General features: G+C 37.1%; 1 protein-coding gene across 4 annotated transcripts in view; it reads left to right on the top strand.

Moving 5' to 3' along the window:
• The first annotated feature begins 234 nt into the window (after positions 1-234).
• TMEM67 (transmembrane protein 67) overlaps positions 235-19,498 on the top strand; it is a 45,073-nt gene continuing 25,809 nt past the window's right edge. For 2 of the 4 annotated variants that reach the window (XM_055546669.1, XM_055546667.1), the window contains exons 1-13: positions 235-487; positions 2,120-2,208; positions 4,335-4,428; positions 5,140-5,239; positions 6,184-6,253; positions 6,350-6,424; positions 10,947-11,009; positions 12,548-12,702; positions 12,817-12,925; positions 13,967-14,056; positions 14,816-14,881; positions 16,700-16,856; positions 17,819-17,942. In XM_055546669.1, the coding sequence (XP_055402644.1) occupies positions 262-487; positions 2,120-2,208; positions 4,335-4,428; positions 5,140-5,239; positions 6,184-6,253; positions 6,350-6,424; positions 10,947-11,009; positions 12,548-12,702; positions 12,817-12,925; positions 13,967-14,056; positions 14,816-14,881; positions 16,700-16,856; positions 17,819-17,942 (1,418 nt within the window). In that variant the 5' untranslated portion in view covers positions 235-261. The remainder of the gene's footprint in view (positions 488-2,119; positions 2,209-4,334; positions 4,429-5,139; positions 5,240-6,183; positions 6,254-6,349; positions 6,425-10,946; positions 11,010-12,547; positions 12,703-12,816; positions 12,926-13,966; positions 14,057-14,815; positions 14,882-16,699; positions 16,857-17,818; positions 17,943-19,498) is intronic. The other 2 variants (XM_055546668.1, XM_055546670.1) reach the window with 2 other exon arrangements.

Below are 19,498 nucleotides of genomic sequence, written 5' to 3'. Positions count from 1 at the left end.
TTGGTGATGGACAGGGAGGCCTGGTGTGCTGCTGTCCATGGGATCGCAAAGAGTCGGACACGACCGAGCGACAGAACTGAACTGAACCGAACTCATCCTTTCCCAGATCGCCAGATTCCTGCGGCTTTTCGTAACCTAGCAACCAGGCGAAGCAGGCAGACATTTCCGGAACACCGGGGCGCCGCGATCCAATCAGCTCTGCAGAGTCGCCGCTGAGGCTGACGGGCCGGGGGAGACGGCCTGGCCGCTGGCGTCTGCACCATGGCGACGGGAGGCCGCGGGCCTGTGGTTGCGATGGCCGCTGGGTCCACCCTGTCGTCTGCGAGTGTGACTCTGTTCCTCTTGCAGGTCCTCCCTCGCGTCTCACAAGCTCAGACCTTCTTTTTCCCTTTCCGGCAGCCGGAGACGTGCGGCCACAACCAGTACTTCGATATCTCGGCGCTCTCCTGTGTGGCGTGTGGCTCCAATCAGAGGCAGGATGCCCGAGGTGAGACGTCTCGGGACGGGCCCTGGCCAAAGGAGCAGTCCCGTCTTGATCCCGGAGTCGCTGAAACATCTTTTTTTCCCCTCCCTGCGGAAAGAATGTTTCAGAAAGGTTAACTGCCAACGCCTGAGAGGAGGGTCTCCTTGGAGGATTGAGGCTTAAACACACAACGAAGGAGGTTGGGGAAACCTTGAGTCAGCCACCCGCGAGGTCTCGTAATGAATTTCTTGACTCCAGTCCCCTCCTCCTCATCAGGAGGCCTTTAGGGAGGCCCGTGGAAAGCTGACTAAGAGAGCGAAAAGAAGTAATCTTTGGGGTCGCAGAGAGTCGGACACGACTGAGCGACTGAACAACCACGATGGTCTGAGGTGCTAAGAGCAGGTGACAGGACCTGTTTGGCAAGGAATGCAAATTAGCGCTTGTAAACTTCGGTAGTTTTTTAAAAAATCTTCTCAAATTTAGAAATGTAGAGCTGGAAGGGACCTTAACCATTTATGGTCCAGCCTTCTCAATTTATGGATTAAAAAATGGAAGTTCAGATGAGGTCAAGTCTTCTTTGTCCTGTAAATTGGAGACAGGAAGAACTCCTGTATCTCTTTGCCCTCTTTCTCGACCTCTGTGTTTCCACTATACAAAATGTCCATAATAGTATAGATTTCCTTAGGACTTAGCCCTTTCATTGTTGAATATTACTAATACCCTCCAAAGTCTCTTTATATTAAACTTTTTTTTTTTCTTGAGATGTTCATCATTGGTCCTAGTTGTCCTTTGAAACTGCTCAGGATTAGACTTTGCCCATATTCTAAACTCTAGGATGTTTTTAATCTCAATTTGGTCACCCATAGTATTAACTTTCTTCCATCTTGAAATTTGATTTGTCTTTAAGTCATTGTGTAGGACAAGTCAGGCTTCTCAGGTGAGGAAGTAAGAAGAAAGCATTTCCCAGACTCATTCTATAAAATGTAAGGTTCATAGTCATGCACCCCGTTATCATAAGCATTCTACTACATGGATTCCTATTAAGTATCCACTTAATGCCTTCTTAGAGAATGCTGTCCTTACCTAGCCAGCAAGTTGAACAGTGACTATCTTACAAAGATTGTTTTAATCTTTCTAGAGGAAAACAGTGATTTATTTGAATCAAGATAACTTTCCTAATAAGATTTTGTTTTGACAGAATTTGAATTCAGTGAGTATATGTGTATGGTTGGGTGAAATAGACATGTAAAATCTCCCATAGCGGTTAGTCAGTAGTTTGGTTATTAGTTTAATATTTATAATTTAATAATTTATTTATGCTTGCACTTAAAATTATAGCAAACACAATACCTAGTGTATGCCAGACATATTGTAAGATGTAAATATAACACTTTTTATATGCTAATAATGACTAATTTAGTACTCACATTAACCCCACAAGGTACGGAAGTACTGTTCCTAATTGGAAGCCAAGGCAAAGAACAGTTCCTTGCTCAGGGTCACAAAACTAAGCAGCAGAATCAAGATTAGAACCCAGGCAGTACTGGCTCCACTGTCTTTGCTCTTAGCTCCTGCTTCTCAAGATCTTAAGAGTTATTAAAATTTTCCTATCTTGGAATTTTATTTATCAAGGTCAAAATTGGCTCTTCTTTTTAGGAACTTCATGTGTGTGTCTACCAGGATTTCAGATGATTTCTAATAATGGAGGACCTGATATTACTTGTAAAAAGTGCCCAGAACACATGGTATGGAGTATTTATTTTTTTAAAAAATGTTACTGTAAAAAATAGCAAATATCATTATTTTTAAACTGTAATTTAATGCTGTACTCTTTTTCCCACAGACTTTAAAATTATTAAGCCAGCTTTGTTTTTACTAGAGTAAATCTTGGGAAATCAGTGAAATTTTTTATACTTGGAGAAAATAGAAAGGTATTTTTAAAATCTGAAATTAAAAAAAAAAGCCATGATAATTTGTTTATTTCTATTTCATAGAGAAACTACTTTATAAAGGAAAATAGATGAATGAATGATATATAGAGTGAGTTCAGTGTCTTAGACTTACTATGTCAACAGTTTTACATAATGATTCATGTTCATAATGATACCTGAGTGATGTTTATCAAATGCCAATTTCATCACTAAATAGATTAAATATCTGATGCTGTTTTATTAATCATTTCATTATATCATAATTTTTGGAAAATTAATGTATTAATAGTTACTATATATGATTCTTGATTAACAGAAATGTATCTTCCAATCATTTTGAATAATTAAGAGTCTTAGTGTGGCAGTTCTAACTTTCATAGTAATATTTCTTCTCTTTTTTTAAAAATGCACTATTACCTCTTCTCATTATTGTATTTAAAAAAATTTAATCTGGGAATTTAATATTTACCATTTGTCCTGGTTTATGACTAGTACTTATAGGTTTGATGATCATTTTCATACTTGATGTTTTTGGAAATATTGACCCTAGCTGAATTATGATGAGCAAAAGCTACTAATATGAAATGGTGCCAAAGCAGACTAATTTTTCAGTGATGTTACTAAGCTTGTGGGGCTTCCCTGATGGCTCAAGTGGTAAAGAACCCACCTACAATACAGGAGACACAGGAGATGCAGGTTCTGTCCCTGGGTTGGGAGGATCCCCTGGAGTAAGAAATGGAAACCCTCTCCAGTATTCTTGCATGGAAAATCCCATGGACGGAGGAGCCTGGCAGAGTACAGTCCATTGAGTCATAAATAATCAGATATGACGAAGCACGCACACACACACAACTGCTGCTGCTGCTGCTAAGTCATTTCAGACGTGTCCGACTCTGTGCGACCTCATAGACGGCAGCCCACCAGGCTCCGCTGTCCCTGGGATTCTCCAGGCAAGAACACTGGAGTGGGTTGCCATTTCCTTCTCCAGTGCATGAAAGTGAAAAAGTGAAAGTGAAGTCGCTCAGTCGTGTCCGACTCTTCGCGACCCCATGGACTGCAGCCCACCAGGCTCCTCCGTCCATGGGATTTTCCAGGCAACAGTACTGGAGTGGGGTGCCATTGCCTTCTCCGACACACACAACTAAGCTATCATAATTTTTAAATAGTCCTATATGTATAAATGTATTAACAAATACAGGGGCATTTCTTGATATATCCATTCTTTTCAACCAAAACTTAGCATAATTTGTGTCATTGTTTTGTTATTACCATTGTTTTCTATTTATTTTGTTTATATCCATGTTTGTAATAAAATTACTGTATTTTTACCCCAGGTTTTTTTCTAAATCATGTAAGTCCAGTTTTGGATGATGTCATATTTTATCAGAAATCTTTACTAGTACAAATTATTAGTGGATTAAAAAAGATCTCAATTTAAACAACTTTAAGTATGTTTATTTACCATAAGATTCGTCTATTTTGGGTCATAACTTAATTGCTAAAAGCTAATTATTTGAATTTTTAAAAATTAGAATAATTATTTTAGAACAGGTAAGGCTAAACTATTAAGTACCTATTTGTTGATTCAATACTGTTGAATTTTGTTGCATTTTATCTTGGTAAATTGAAAAACTGGATGACAATATTAATCATGGTAATAAAAGCTCATTTGAATTGAAAATCACAAAGAACTATTGCCTTTAGTTCTTAGTAGTTAATAGTAGTCAGTACATAGTTATAATGTATAGCTTAATGTTTGAATATAAGTACAAATTGTCTTTCCAGGAAATTTTTATGTAGCTCATATGTATATAATTTATTTACATATTGCCTACAAATTATACCCTATTATGACTTTTTAAACTCACGTGATCAATTAAGAAGGAGAACATTAATTAAGAAAGGGGAAATAATTTTTTTTTTTTTTTTTTTTAATTTAGAAAGGTGTTACTGAAGATGGCTGGAACTGTATTTCTTGCCCTAGTGGTTTAACTGCAGAAGGAAAATGCCACTGTCCCACTGGCCATATTTTAGGTGAGAAGTAGATTCTAGAATGTGTCCTTCTAGACTCTTTTTTTTTTTTTTCTGTTTTTAATGTATACATTGTAACCACAGGAAATATAAGTGGTATTTTTTATGTAGCTATTTCATAGGCAAAGACTGTTCTCTAGCATACTCTTTTCAGTTAATGGTATGATTAAGATCATACCATTTAGATCTACCTCATTCTTATTAATCCACTCCGTGGTATTTTATAACTTTTTGCTATTTTAAATATTTAGATTGTTTTCTAATTAGTAATGTTTTGATGAATATTCTTATGTACATAGACAAGTGTCTCTGTAGGTTAGGTATCTAAAAATGAAGTTATAGTATTATAGAGTGTGTGAATTTATAATACATACCACCAAAAGTCCTCTTAAGTTGAGAAACTTACCAGAAGTCTATGAAAATACTTGTTTCCCCAAAGCCAGTGTAACAGGAGTATGCAGGTAAGAGGAAAGAAATTTTTTAAGGAAAATATATTAATTTATTATGATGATTTGGAAATTTCTGTATTATTATTTTTTTTAATGTGGGAATGGGGAAGGCTTCACTTTTCAATACTTTATGTAAGGTGTTGACATACGTTTTGTTCTTACAAGGTGTTTTGAGAATTGGAATAATTACAAATGGGTTTTACTAAGGGTATAGAAGCTTATATATTGATTATGAATTACATCTTATTGTTTCTAAATTGTTTAGTGGAAAGAAATGTTAATGGAACATTGTTGTCTCAAGCAACTTGTGAGCTCTGTGATGAAAGTGAAAACTCTTTTACGGTAGCAAATGCTTTAGGAAACAGGTAAGCAGTATGCTGGGTGCTGTCTTCATTAATATCTTATTTACATAGAATTTGTGTCTTTCGTATCATATTCCTTAGGCTAGAAGTAGGCATTAACAGGTAAAGAAGCTGAGGTCCAAGAATGAGACAGAACAGGATTTAAATGGGCTTCCTTGGTGGCTCAGCTGGTTGAGAATCTGCCTGCATTGTGGGAGACCTGGGTTTAATCCCTGGGTTGAAATGATCCCCTGGTGCAGGGAAAGGCCACCCACTCCAGAATTCTGGCCTGGAGAATTCCATGGAATATATAGTCCATGGGGTCGCAAAGAAGATTTAAATCTTGTTTCTGTCTCTTGCTGGTTGTTTGACCTTTGTTTGTTAAGCCAGTGTTTTTATCTTCAGAAACAGGACATACCATCCACTTCATAGGCTGTTACCACAGCTCAGAAACATACTTTACATACCTAAAGTTTTTAGCTAAGTAGTATAGAGTAAGTGCTCAATAAAAGGTAGCTATTTTTAGCTATTTTTGTTTTATTATTGATGTTATATAATTTGTACATAATCTATAATATATAGTGAAGTGAAGTCGCTCAGTCGTGTCCGACTGTTTGCGACCCCATGAACTGTAGCCTACCAGGCTCCTCAGTTCATGGAATTTTCCAGGCAAGAGTACTGGAGTGGGTTGCCATTTCCTTCTCCAATAATATATAGTATATAATAATAAATTTTATTTGCAATCTACTTAGTATTTTCTAGGTACTATATTTATATATATTATTGATTTTATTTATACCTTGCCTTATAATACAGAGTAGTGTATACTTTTGATAAGTTTACTTTATTGCAAGTAATTGCTTAGTTGAATGAATCTGTTCTAATCTATTAAGTTAGAAAGACAAGCTCTCAATTAAATTAGAGCTAGTTCATTAACATTTTAAAAATAATTTTTGTTGTATTGACAGGTGTGTCCGGTGTGAACCAATGTTCATTAATACCAGCAAGTCCTGTGCATGTTCAGAACCTAACATTTTAGTAAGGCTAATTACATTGATAATGTATATATTTTAAAATTGAATTGCTGATATTCTTACATAAACTATTTTTTTCTTTTCTTACTTATTTATGAAGACAGGGGGATTGTGTTTCAGCAGCACAAGGAGTTTTCCTCTACGTATGATTTCAACTGCACGTTACGGAGAGCTTGTGAGTATGCTTCAGTTTTTTTGTTCTACTAGTTAAGGATAGTTCTGCTTTTCTTCCTTTGGTAATTCATTTGGGGCTAAAATGAGCTTCAGTTCATTGTTTCCCAAATTGTCATAGGTTTGGCCATTAGAAGCCCTTCGAATTTGTTCCTATGTCTTTTGGACATAACTGTATCTTTATTGGAGCATTTCCTGTCTGGCACAACACGATTTCCAGGCTCATCTTATACTTTTCCTGCTTCGGTCCTGGAAACAGCTATTTCTCTAAGAAGCTCTTAAGGATAATATTTAGAAACAAAGATTACCATGCTTAGTATGCTCTCATTAGCAGATATATCTAGAAGATATATATACATATTATGTTTAAACATGTGTGTGAGTGTGTGCTCAGTTGCTCAGTCGTGTCCGACTCTTTGAGACCCCATGGGCTTAAGCCCACCAGGTTCCTCTGTTCGTGGAATTTTCCAAGCAAGAATACTGGATTGGGTTGCCGTTTCTTACTCCAGGGGATCTTCCTGACCTAGGAATTGAACCCACTGCTCTTGTGTCTGCCACATTGGCAGGCGGATTCTTTACCACTGTACCACCTGGGAAGGCCACGCGTATACATACTCAGATCTATAACTATTTCTGTGTTTATCTTACTGTTTTATGTAATTTCTAAGAGAAATATCCAATCCTCTATAGTAATATATCAGACAGTCAATAAAGAATTTCCAAATATTTGAGTCAGTGTCTTCACATTCCCTTTCCCCAAAGACAATGAGCTTACATCTTGGTTTGCTTTCCCAACTTTAATTTTGAAAAATTTTTATTGCAGAAAAGTTAAAAAAACAAAACAAAGACAATGACTGTGCATGAATCTTTTACTAGTTTAACCAATTATTAATGTTGCCAAATTTGCTTTCTCTCTGTATATGTAAACATGCATACAAACACATACATTCATATTTTTTTCTGAACCACTTGAAAGTACGTTGTAGCTGTGTAACATTTTACTCCTAAATATTTTGTAGCTCCTAAGGAAAACGGCATTTTTCTGGTATCACACCTAAAAAGATTAATAGAATTATTTGATATACTGTTCATATCCAAATATGCCTACTTGTTTCAATAAAGTCTTTTATCCCTTCCCACTTTTTTGGCAAAGGGACCCAGGATCAGCAAAAGATCCCACATTGAAATTAAATCTCTTTAGTCTCCTTTAATTTAGAACAGAGATCTTTATCCTGTTTTGCTTTTTGGATTCTTTTTTTTTCTTTTTTTTTTTCTTTTATGGTCATTGACTCTTGCAGAGTCAAGGCCAGCTTTCTTGTAGAGCATCCCAGAGTCTGCATTTTTCTCATTTTTTTCTTATGATTAGACTCTGTGAAACATCTTTTTGGGAAAATATGACATGGGTGCTGTGTATAGCCCATTGTATCATAACATGGAGCACATAATGTCAGGATGTCCAGTTATTGGTGATGCTAAATTTGACTGGCTGGGCATGCTGCTGTCTGCCATTCCTCCCCCTTGTAAAAGTGCTGTGACTAATAAGTTAGTCTGAGATTTTACTGTGAGACTATATACATATCCTTTTTAGCAGTCATTAATGAACCTTATCTGAATCAGTTATTAAATTGGTTATATCAAGATGGTTTCACAATTTTATTGTTCCTTTTTATATTTTTAAGTTAGCAATGCTCTATAGAGTGCTTTCTTTTCTCTCTGTGCTTTTTTTTCTCTTTAGCTTTACTGCAAACCCCTGGTGTCACGAGTATGTTATGAACTGTCACTGTTATTCTTCTTTTCAAAGCTCAGTTTGGTTCAGTTCAGTTGCTCAGTCGTGTCCGACTCCTTGCAACCCCATGGACTGCAACACGCCAGGCTTCCCTGTCCATCACCAACTCCCGGAGCTTGTTCAAACTCATGTCCATTGAGTCGGTGATGCCATCCAACCATCTCATCCTCTGTCGTCCCCTTCTCCTGCCTTCAATCTTTCTCAGCATCAGGGTCTTTTCCAATGAGTCAGTTCTTTGTATCAGGTGGCCAAAGTATTGGAGCTTGCACTTCAGCCCCTTCCAATGAATATTTAGGACTGATTTCCTTTAGGATTGATTGGTTTGATGTCCTTGCGGTCCAAGGGACTATCAAGAGTCTTCTCCAACACCACAGCTCAAAAGCATCAATTCTTTGGCACTCAGCTTTCCTTATAGTCCAACTCTCACATTCATACATGACTACTGGAAAAACCATAGCTTTGAGTAGATGTCCTTTGTCGGCAAAGTAATGTGCTGTCTAGGTTGGTCATAGCATTTCTTCCAAGGAGCAAGTGTCTTAATTTCATGGCTGCAGTCATCATCCACAGTGATTTTGGAGTCCACAAATTAAAGTCTGTCATTTCATTTTTATTTCCTTTTATTTCCAACAATTCCATTGTTTCCCCATCTATTTGCCATGAAGAGATAGGACCAGATACCATGATCTTCGTTTTCTGAATGTTGAATTTTAAGCCAACTTCTTCACTGTCTTGGACTTTCATCAAGAGGCTCTTTAGTTCTTTGCTTTATTACATAAGGGTGGTGTCATCTGCATATTTGAGGTTATTGATATTTCTCCTGGCAATATTGATTCCAGCTTGTGCTTCCTCCAGCCCAGCATTTCTCATGATATACTCCACATAGAGGTTAAATAAGCAGGGTGACAGTATACAGCCTTGACATACTCCTTTCCCAGTTTGGAACCAGTTTGTAGTTCCATGTCTGGTTCTAACTGTTGCTTCTTGACCTGCATACCGATTTCTCAGGAGGCAGGTCAGGTGGTCTGGTAGTCCCATCTCTTTGAAAATTTTCCACAGTTTGTTGTGATCTACACAGTCAAAGGCTTTGGCATAGTCAATAAAGCAGAAATAGATGTTTGTCTGGAACTTTCTTGCTTTTTCAGTGATCCAATGGATGTTGGCAATTTGATCTCTGTTCGTCTGCCTTTTCTAAATCCAGCTTGAACATCTGGAAGTTCATGGCTCATGTACTGTTGAACCCTGGCTTGGAGAATTTATGAGCATTACTTTGCTAGCCTGTGAGATGAGTGCATTTGTGTGGTAGTTTGAACATTGGCATTGCCTTTCTTTGGGATTGGGATGAAAACTGACCTTTTCCAGTCCTGTGGCCACTGCTGAGCTTTCCAGATTTGCTCAGCAGTGGCCAAATTTTCAAAGCTCAAATTGTCCCAAATTTGGACTTCCCTTTGGTATAGCTCCTGTGTTATTTTAACATGTCTCCTTCAATCTTCAGGCACTACCTTGGTTTCTCTATAGCATGTTCCAGGCCCAACCAATAATTATAATTTTAAATTGTCATATAATACTCTAGTTTATGCATTGAAATTCATGTAATTGTATGTCTATTGAATATTTAGGTTTTTTGTTAATAATATTGCTGTCAACCATTTTATGCATATATATGTGTTTTTCCTTTTGGAGAGATGATTGACTTAAGGCACATGTCCTAAGTGTTTTTAAATTCCTGGGTTAAAGTATGTGGATATTGTTTTATAAAGGATCATGCAGCTTTGTCCCTGGCATTTGTCTGTGGCTTCATTTTGCGTGCATTGGCCAGTACTGTTGTCAGTACTTTCCATTTTTACTAGGTTTTTTGTGTGTGTTAGCCAGCGTTCTACACATATGTTTTTTTCTTACAATATGAGAATTTTTGCCTATTGAAGAGATGAAAATAGTGACTCATAGTAATTTTATTTTAGATTTCTTGGACAGTTATGGTGCCATATTTCATATAATTTGGTTTTATCACCTTTGTCCATGTTCAGAGAATTTACTACGGATGGTGTTTCTCGGTGTCTCATTTTTTAGCAGGATATGCAGATGAGCCTTACAGCAGTGGTTCTGACCTAGAGGGGGGCCTGCATCTGCAGTTTTCAGAGGATGTGCGTGCCTTGGTCTCATTCTAGAGATTCGGATTCATTTGGTTTAGAATGAAGCCAGGCATTTTCTGTTTTCAGGAAATTACACAGTTCATTCTGATATTCATCACTGTTTGAGAATCACCACTGTGGAGATTTTAAATGTTAATTTCTCTGTGTATCCCCAATCTCCTGTTGCTTAGAAATCATTCACAAATATTTCTTTTTTATTACTTGCAATTTAATACAGTGTAATAATCCTAAATCACCAAATATTAACCAAATCTAAGTCAAGATCTAATTTTTATTTTATTCTTTTGTACTTTGATTTTCATTTTAGTGAAATGGGCATAATAGTTTTTATTATTATTATAAACATACTTTATTTCCTTGTATCTTTTGTCTGAGCAATGTGATTTTGTAATTCAGTCCTACTTGTAATTACTGACATTGGTTGGAATTAATTCTTTTATTCTTATTAGAGTCTATTTTTCTGATAACGCTGGGAAAGTAATATTAGTTACTTCCCACTCAGCAGTGTGCACAGTAATGTCTTCCTAAGTGTGTAGGGTTCAGGAATTTCTATTTAAACGTAAAACTAAAATTCATCTTTTTGTTTATAGGGCATATCTTTCACTTCAGAATGGTTTGCAAAGTATTTGCAGTCATCAGCAGCTGCTTGTTGGGTATGTTTGAATTTCTAGAAAGTAGTTTTTATTTCATTTCAAAGAAACTGTGGTACCATTTTTTTTTTTCCCCAGTTAATAAAACTTTTCTAAGTAGATATGTCTCCTTGGTCATATTCTATTAAAACCCTTTCTAAGTGGACTGAAAGAGACTAATAAAGAATATGTTATTCATTTCACACTTATTACACATAAATTAAATATGTCCAAACTTACTAACCTGAAATTGAATGTTAGGGGAAACTGATATCGTACTATCATTTAGTAAATGTTTGTTGATGACCTACTGTATGCCACGCCCTGTTCTGAAATCTTTTAAGTTATCTATTTTAGGAAAAGACAGAGAAAAATCCCATGTGGAATTGTAAGTAATTGTCAGGTGATGCCAAGTGCTATAAAGACAAGCAAATCGGGATAAAGAACATAGAGAGTAGAAGGTGGTCCTAACTTATGGAGGGTGGTCAGGACAGGCATCTCTGAAAGTATGATATTTGAGCAAAGACTTGGAAGTGGAAGTGAGCCATGAAAATATCTAGGGGAAGAGAATTCTAAGCAGAGACCACAGCAAGTGCAGAGGTCCCAAAGCAGGGGTTCTCTGGCATGTTCATGCTAAAGAGACAGGAGGGAGACCTAAGTGGCCAGAACAGTGAGCAGGGAAAGTGGAGAAATGAGTTGAAGGATGAAGGGAGTGACTATGAGACCTAGAGTTTACTGGAAGTGATGTAGAGGATTTTGTGCAAAGGTAGACAGTGGTTGGCCTCAGGTTTTGAAAAAGATCATTCTAACATGGAAAGTAGATTTTGTTAGGGCAAAGACAAGCAGGGGGACCAATTAGGAGGTTATTAGAGTAATCCAAGTGAGAGAAAATGGACCTTTGGACAAGGGTGGTTCCGTGGAAATGAAAGAAGTGTTAAGCTTCTGGATATATACGTTTAAAATTGAGCCAACAAGATTTAGTGATGAGTTGGATATGAGAAGAGAGAGAATGAAGATTACTGTGATGATTTTTATTTGAATAACTGCAAAAATGAAGTGGTCTTTTCCTTAAAGAGAAAATTGAGAAAGAAGTTTGAGGGTCAAACTCAACAGATTTTGTTGTTCATAAAACAAATTACTTAAAACAGATTAGATTTATATGCAATAGATATAAAATAGATAAAATAAAATAAAAATAGCTTAGATTTCTATTCTACTATTAGGATCCAATTATTGTTCTTTCAAATATAATTATTTCATGTATTAGCTTTTTTAAATGTCATGCTGTAAGTTTTTAGTTGGTTCTTCTTCGTTCAGTTGCTTGTCTTTATATGTTCACCTAAAATTTCAGGTAAAACTTATAAATTATTAACCTGCCATATGGAAAGTTCTTTTCTACTTTAATTAGAGGAAAGGTATTAAAAGCAAAAGAATATCCAAAAAAAGAATTTGCAGAATTCAAATTCTAAGCATAATTAAATTAAAACTAAGCATAATTTTTGTATCAACTTTTGTTTAGGATATTAAAGCCCATATATTTCTTTGTCATTGTTTTCCTGTAGGTGTATGGCAATCTAACATCTTGCCAAGCTCTCGGAAATATGTGTGTAATGAACATGAACTATTATGACTCCTCTACTTTTGATGCATGTGGATTGTTTCAGGTTATCTTTGAAAATACTGCTGCACTGGGCACTGTTCATTCTGTTTCCTTTTGGTAAGGTTATTCTAACTAATGAACCGTCATTGTGACCAAATTCAGTGCAGTTACTTTCACAAATATGTACTAAGACCGTTCCCCCATTATTAAAACAATTGTGATTGTTTATAGGAGACAGAATCTTCCATGGCTGTTCTATGGAGACCAGCTAGGATTAGCACCTCAAATAATTAGTACTACACCTCTTCCTACAAATTTCAGTTTTAAAGGGGAAAACCAGGTACAAATCTCTATATTATTGAAGGTTAACTACATTTTGATTTATAATTTTGAAAGGTAACAAGAATATTACTAGACATAATTCTTGATAGATTTAAAAAATTTTAGTGACTAAACTAAATCTAAATGTTAGCTACTGAGGAACTAAACAATGTATAGAGTTTAGTTTTCTTACTTGAGTGTGTGGATACCTCGGGATTTTGTGTTACGGCAGCAAGAAGTACTTGTGGGTTGGGAAGGGTTTCATCACCAAACACAAAGCCTCTTCTGTCCTATATCTCCACATTTTTCATAAGGGCTGCCAAAGATTGAGTGGGATTCTATGCGTTTCCTCAGCATGTCACAGGTCCAAATTCTTACCTTCATTTTTTTGACCTTCTAGAATGAAAGAATGGGAGAAGGCAATGGCACCCCACTCCAGTACTGTTGCCCAGAAAATCCCATGGATGGAGGAGCCTGGTAGGCTGCAGTCCATGGGGTCGCTAAGAGTCAGACACGACTGAGCGACTTCACTTTCACTTTCCACTTTCATGCTTTGGAGAAGGAAATGGCAACCCACTCCAGTGTTCTTGCCTGGAGAATCCCATGGACGGAGAAGCCTGGTAGGCTGCAGTCCATGGGGTTGCACAGAGTCGGACACGACTGAAGTGACTTAGCAGGAGCAAAATGAAAGAATAGATTATTTCTTCCTCTATTCATCCTCCATTCATGCACACACACACTCATTTAACAGGTTTGAAAAAAAGTTATCTGTCACTGCCTCTCAATTCTGAAGTAATAGTTTTTGTGCAAAAACCCAGTCCATTTATATTAAGTGTGTTTAATCAGAGAGATACACTGATTAATTTTTCCTCAAAGTAATGATTGATGAATTCAATATTTGGTCTCTAGAAAAAGAAAAGATCATTTGGCAATGAAAAAATTTGTATAGACTATTATATATACTCTGAAAGTCTGAACTCTGTAAGTTTTTATAGACCATTATATATATTCATAGACTTTCAGAGTATGTGACATTATTTTATTCTTGTTTTTCTTTAAGCAGAGTACAAAACTGAAGTTTGTGGCTGCTTCCTATGATGTGAGAGGAAATTTTCTCAAGTGGCAAACTTTAGAAGGAGGAATTTTACAGGTGAGTATGATTCTAGAGAGAATTTACTATACTCTAGAGAGTATAGTATATACTATATAGTATATGCTATGCTATGCTAAGTCACTGCAGTCGTGTCCGGCTCTGTGCGACCCCATAGATGGCAGCCCACCAGTCTCCCCGTCCCTGGGATTCTCCAGGCAAGAACACTGGAGTGGGTTGCCATTTCCTTCTCCAGTGCATGAAAGTGAAAAGTGAAAGTGAAGTCACTCAGTCGTGTCCGACTCTTAGTGACCTCATGGACTGTAGCCTACCAGGCTCCTCCGTCCATGGGATTTTCCAGGCAAGAGTACTGGAGTGGGTGCCATTGCCTTCTCCGTATATAGTATATAGTATACAATATATATACTATATACAATATATATACAATGTATTTACTATATACTATATATATGCTATATAGTATATAGTAGACAATACTCTAGAGAGTATGAATCTAGAGAGAATCCCTAACATGTCTTATTTTTGATTGAGGCAAAGATGAGGAAAAAACTAGATTATTGCTTGAATAGAGCATCAGTTTGCTTGCTAGAGTTGATTTTTCTTGTTTTGTTTTAAATTGGAATTTCTTAAAACTACTTTAAGTTATAACAGAGATGCCCTCTTAACTTTTCACTCCCTTGATAACATTAAATAAGTATTATATAAAGTATATATCCATGTTATGTCTTGAGAACCCTTGACTATAAGCAAAGAAAAGATTTGTGAGAGATATTTATCAGTTGTGTTCTTTTGCTGTAGCTTTGTCCAGACACAGAGACGAGACTAAATGCTGCTTATTCCTTTGGAACAACTTATCAACAAAGTGTAAGTTGGTACTATTTTAGGCAGTCTACATTTTGGCTTCATTTTTCACATCAGCAATAATTGGAATAATTATTGAATTTTTGAAATTAGTAATTTTTTGCAAAAAGAAAGTGAAAGTGAAGTCGATCAGTCGTTTCCGACTCTTTGCAACCCCATGGACTGTAGCCCACCAGGCTCCTCCATCCATGGAATTTTCTAGGCAAGAGTACTAGAGTGGGTTGCCATTTCCTTCTCCAGGGGATCTTCCTGACCCAAGGATCGAACCTGGGACTCCTGCATTGTGGGCTAATGAATAATTTATGAATGATTTTTATTAATAAAATCAGCATGAAAACAGTACCTTGTCATCCATAGAGTCTTAAACATCATAATTGTGTATTTCCTTATGGCATATAGGTCTTAAAAATAATCTCTACTTTTGAGCATTTTAGAATGAAGTAGAAGTACTTCATTTTTAATAAACAGTAAAGTGTTATCACTGCCTCCTCCCTCCTCCCTCCCTGTAACAAAATGCTTCCTCTTCTCTCCATGCTCGTCTCCCTCCCTCCCTGACCATCCTTCCTTTGGTAATGCATTTTGAAACTACAGTATGGGACAAAGCAATATTATGAGCTGTTAAACATTTGAAAGACCTTCAATAGTCTACAAAAATACTTCTTGATAAAATGCATGTACACACACCACAGAACAAAACTGTGATTCCAGCTTTGTTAAAACAACAAAAAGCACCATTGGGGAAAACAGATGAGAAAAAGAAACATTTTTAACAGTGGTTATCTCTGGATGGTGGGATTACAGATTATTTTCTTTCTTTTCTACATTTTCCAGATTTTCTATCATGAACTTAAATTTGCTTTTATTATCAGAAATGACTTGTGTTACTTTAAAAAACTGTTGAGTGTCTACTTTGGGCCAGATAAATTCCACTGCTCTGTCCTCAGCATTTTATCATTTTTATCTCATCTGATCCATGAAATAGCTTTGTAAAATACATACTCATTGTGTTTTGTGGATGAGGAAATGTTGCTCAGTAATATTAGATAATTTGTTCAAATTCTTTCATCAAGTAAATGTTCTGTTAGGCTTGAAAACCGTGGTTTTTCCATCGAACCCAGTTGCCTCTCAGGGAGTTCACAGCCTAGTAGAGAAAACAGCTATATAGACAAAAAATTGAAAAGAATGTGATGTGTTGGTCTATAGATATGAACAAGGAACCGTGTTGGTTCAAAGAAGGGTCCTTAACAGTTCCTAGGGAAGTTCAGAAAGGCTATACACAGTGAGTGACACTTGAGCCTGCAGAATGAATATGAGTTTACCAGGGAGCACAGTGGGGAAGTGAATACCAGGCAGGAACACCATTTGCAGTGTCAGAGAGATGTAGAATAGCATAGCATATTTAGAGGCTATAAGTAGGTTAGTGTGACTGAACCAGAGACAAAGAAGAAGCAGTGGGAGATGAACCTGGTACTATTAAGGGGAGTCAAATCATAAACAGTGTTTACCAGGAGAAAGAGTTGGGACCTCACCCCACAGGATAGGAGTTTTTAAACCTTTTTATTGCTGTACAGTTACAGTTGAGAATGAATGTATAGCCTCTCCAGCTGGGTTGTTGGGCAAGATTCAGGTGGTTCTTTACTGTTATTTTGGCCCTTATAAAAGAATCATATATAGTATTCATGTTTTAAAAGACATATAAAAATATGTATAAACACCATAATTGGAAGATACTTTGTTTTACAATTACAAATCTTTTAAAGATAATAAATATGCTTTTTAACTTTCAATTTGGGTGCTTTTATTTTTAATTTTATTTTTCAGTGTGAGATTCCTGTCCCTAAGATCTTAACTGACTTTCCCACTCCTACATTTTATGATGTGTACCTTGAATATACTGATGAGAATCAACACCAATATATTTGGGCTGTGCCTGTGTTAAACTTAAATCTTCAGCACAAGAAAATGTTTGTGAACCAAGGTAAGGCATCCATACACACCACTCTTTCTCTGAGCTGAAATCAATAAATAAGTCAACCAACATAGCTTAATAAGCCACAGATTATAAGAAAAGTCATGGATTCGCTATTATGGTAAGCTTGTTTGTTTTTTTTAAATATTTATCTATTTAGCTGCACCAGGTCTTAGTTGCAGCATGTGAGATCTAAGTTCCGTGACCACGGATCGAACCTGGGCCCCCTGCCTTGGGAGCACGGTGCCTTAGCCACTGGACCACCAGGGAAGTCCCTGAGTGTAAGGTTTCATGTAGCATGCCCGCGCTAAAACTGTAAGGTTGTTGGTATATTTACTCAGTGTGCTTAGTCACTCAGTCGTATCCGACTGTTTGCGATGCCATGGACTGTAGCCCACCAGGCTCCTCTGACCATGGGATTCTCCAAGCAAGAATACTGGAGTGGGTTGCCCTTCCCTTCTCCAGGGGATCTTCCTGACCCAGGGATCAAATCTGTGTCTCCTGCATTGCAGGCAGAGTCTTTACTCTAAACCACCAAGGAAGCCTTATTTACTAAATATATCAGGCTTTTTATTAAGAAATTTTATCATTCCTGAAAGTTTATCCTGAGAAAAACAGTAGAAGTGTAAAATCAGGGCTTCTTCAAACCATCCTTGAGCTGCTTTTTGGACAAATTAGTTTCTTTTGTTGTTTCTCATTTTATAAAATCCTATTTATTCAGGTAATTTGCAGGGAAAATCCTTCCAAACTGATGAAAAGTCCAGACAATCAGAAAATATTCAAGTGCAGCTGGGGAAGGCTATTACTAGGAATTTCTCACAGCAGGAGTTGTTTTTGCAACCATCTTATTAAAACAAAGTGTACTAATTTTATGTTTTAAATTTGTCCAGTAATCTTCACTTTGAGTGCCATCTTGAACAATTGAAAGTATTTTTTAAACCCATCTTTTTTTTTTTTATTATTGATAAAAGACAGTAGTTCTGGCAAGTGGCTTCTGACTCGACGCATTTTCTTAGTGGATACACTAAGTGGACGGGAAAATGACTTAGGAAGCCAGCCAAGATTAATTAGAGTCGCCACCCAAATATCACTGAGGTAAACAAATGTCTAATTTACTGAATGAGGCTTGGAGTATATGGAAAAATGTCATAGTGAAAGTGTTGACCTGTAATTGTCAGATGAAAACAGTAAGAACACCTGAACTGGAATGATACATAATGTGTTCTTAGATGTCTATGTAGATTGGGATAGACCAGACCTGGGATTTCTTTGAAAGGAATGATGCTAAAGCTGAAACTCCAGTACTTTGGCCACCTCATGCGAAGAGTTGACTCATTGGAAAAGACTCTGATTCTGGGAGGGATTGGGGGCAAGAGGAGAAGGGGACAACAAAGGATGAGATGGCTGGATGGCATCACTGACTCGATGGACATGAGTCTGAGTGAACTCCAGGAGTTGGTGATGGACAGGGAGGCCTGGCGTGCTGTGATTCATGGGGTCGCAAAGAGTCGGACACGACTGAGCGACTGATCTGATCTGAATAGAGGAGATAATTACTTCAGAAGGGCTTCAAGAGTTTGCCAAAATCCATATCCTAAGCCCCACTCTAGACTTGCCAAGTTAGAATGAGTTGAGAGGTGGGGAGCAGTGAAGATCCACGGGCCGACGCGGGTGTGTTAGAGCCCGTCAGATGATTGCAGCAGGTGGGCCTCCTGTGGCTCCATCTCCTTTAGCACCCACTGCTCTAGGTTGGCCCTCGTTAGTTATCAACACCTTGCTCTTCCTTGGATACTTTGATGATGGCCCTGCCTTAGGGTAGTGCCATGCAGCCCTCACTGTCTCTTCTCTGCTGTGAGATTCCTATCTCTAACCTTATGTGGCTTTTCCACTTCAGTGTCTTATGATGTGCACCTTGAATACACTGATGAAACCCACACCATCATCTTTATGGTGTTTCAACATACATTACTTTTTCATTGCTTTTTCATTTTGATTTTCACAACAATCTTTCATGAAGTAGGCAGTACAGAAGCTTTGTCCTATCTATACCTTTCTGAAATCTACCTGTGCTGTTTTTAGCATTCCGTCAATCTGCCAGTGTAGATTCCTCAGTGAAAATGAAGTTGAAACTAGTCAGGTCTGACTTTATACTGATGAAACCATGTTGGCCACTGGTACTTGGCATTTTCATTTCCGAGTTTACAGACGGTATGTTACTAATGCATTGAATTCAGCAAAATGTACCCTATTATGTGCCATAAATAGTACTAGATATGACATGTTATCTTTAAGAATTCATCTTTTTTAATATTTCTTTTTATTTTATTTATTTATCTGGCTGTGCCAGATCTTAGTTGTGGCACGTGGAATCATTAGTTGCGGCATGTGGGATCTAGTTCTGTGATCAGGGATTGAACCTGGCCCCCGCCTTGGGTGTGTGGAATCTTAGCCACTGGACCACCAGGGAAGTCACCAAGAATTCATCTTTTTTTCAAAATCAGGATATTATCTGCCTTTCTCTAGGCATTACTTTAAGTCCTCAAAAGTGGTACACAGTACTTCATTGATTTTATTTGTAAACTTTGTAGGACCTAGATCAAGAAGCGTTTTTTGAGGGTGTATTTTAATATAAAGTTTTGACCACTTCAGAT

The sequence above is a fragment of the Bubalus kerabau genome, chromosome 14 (genome assembly GCF_029407905.1).
Source record: "Bubalus kerabau isolate K-KA32 ecotype Philippines breed swamp buffalo chromosome 14, PCC_UOA_SB_1v2, whole genome shotgun sequence".
NCBI classification, from domain to species: domain Eukaryota; kingdom Metazoa; phylum Chordata; class Mammalia; order Artiodactyla; family Bovidae; genus Bubalus; species Bubalus kerabau.
This window is presented reverse-complemented; position numbering and strand designations above follow the sequence as displayed.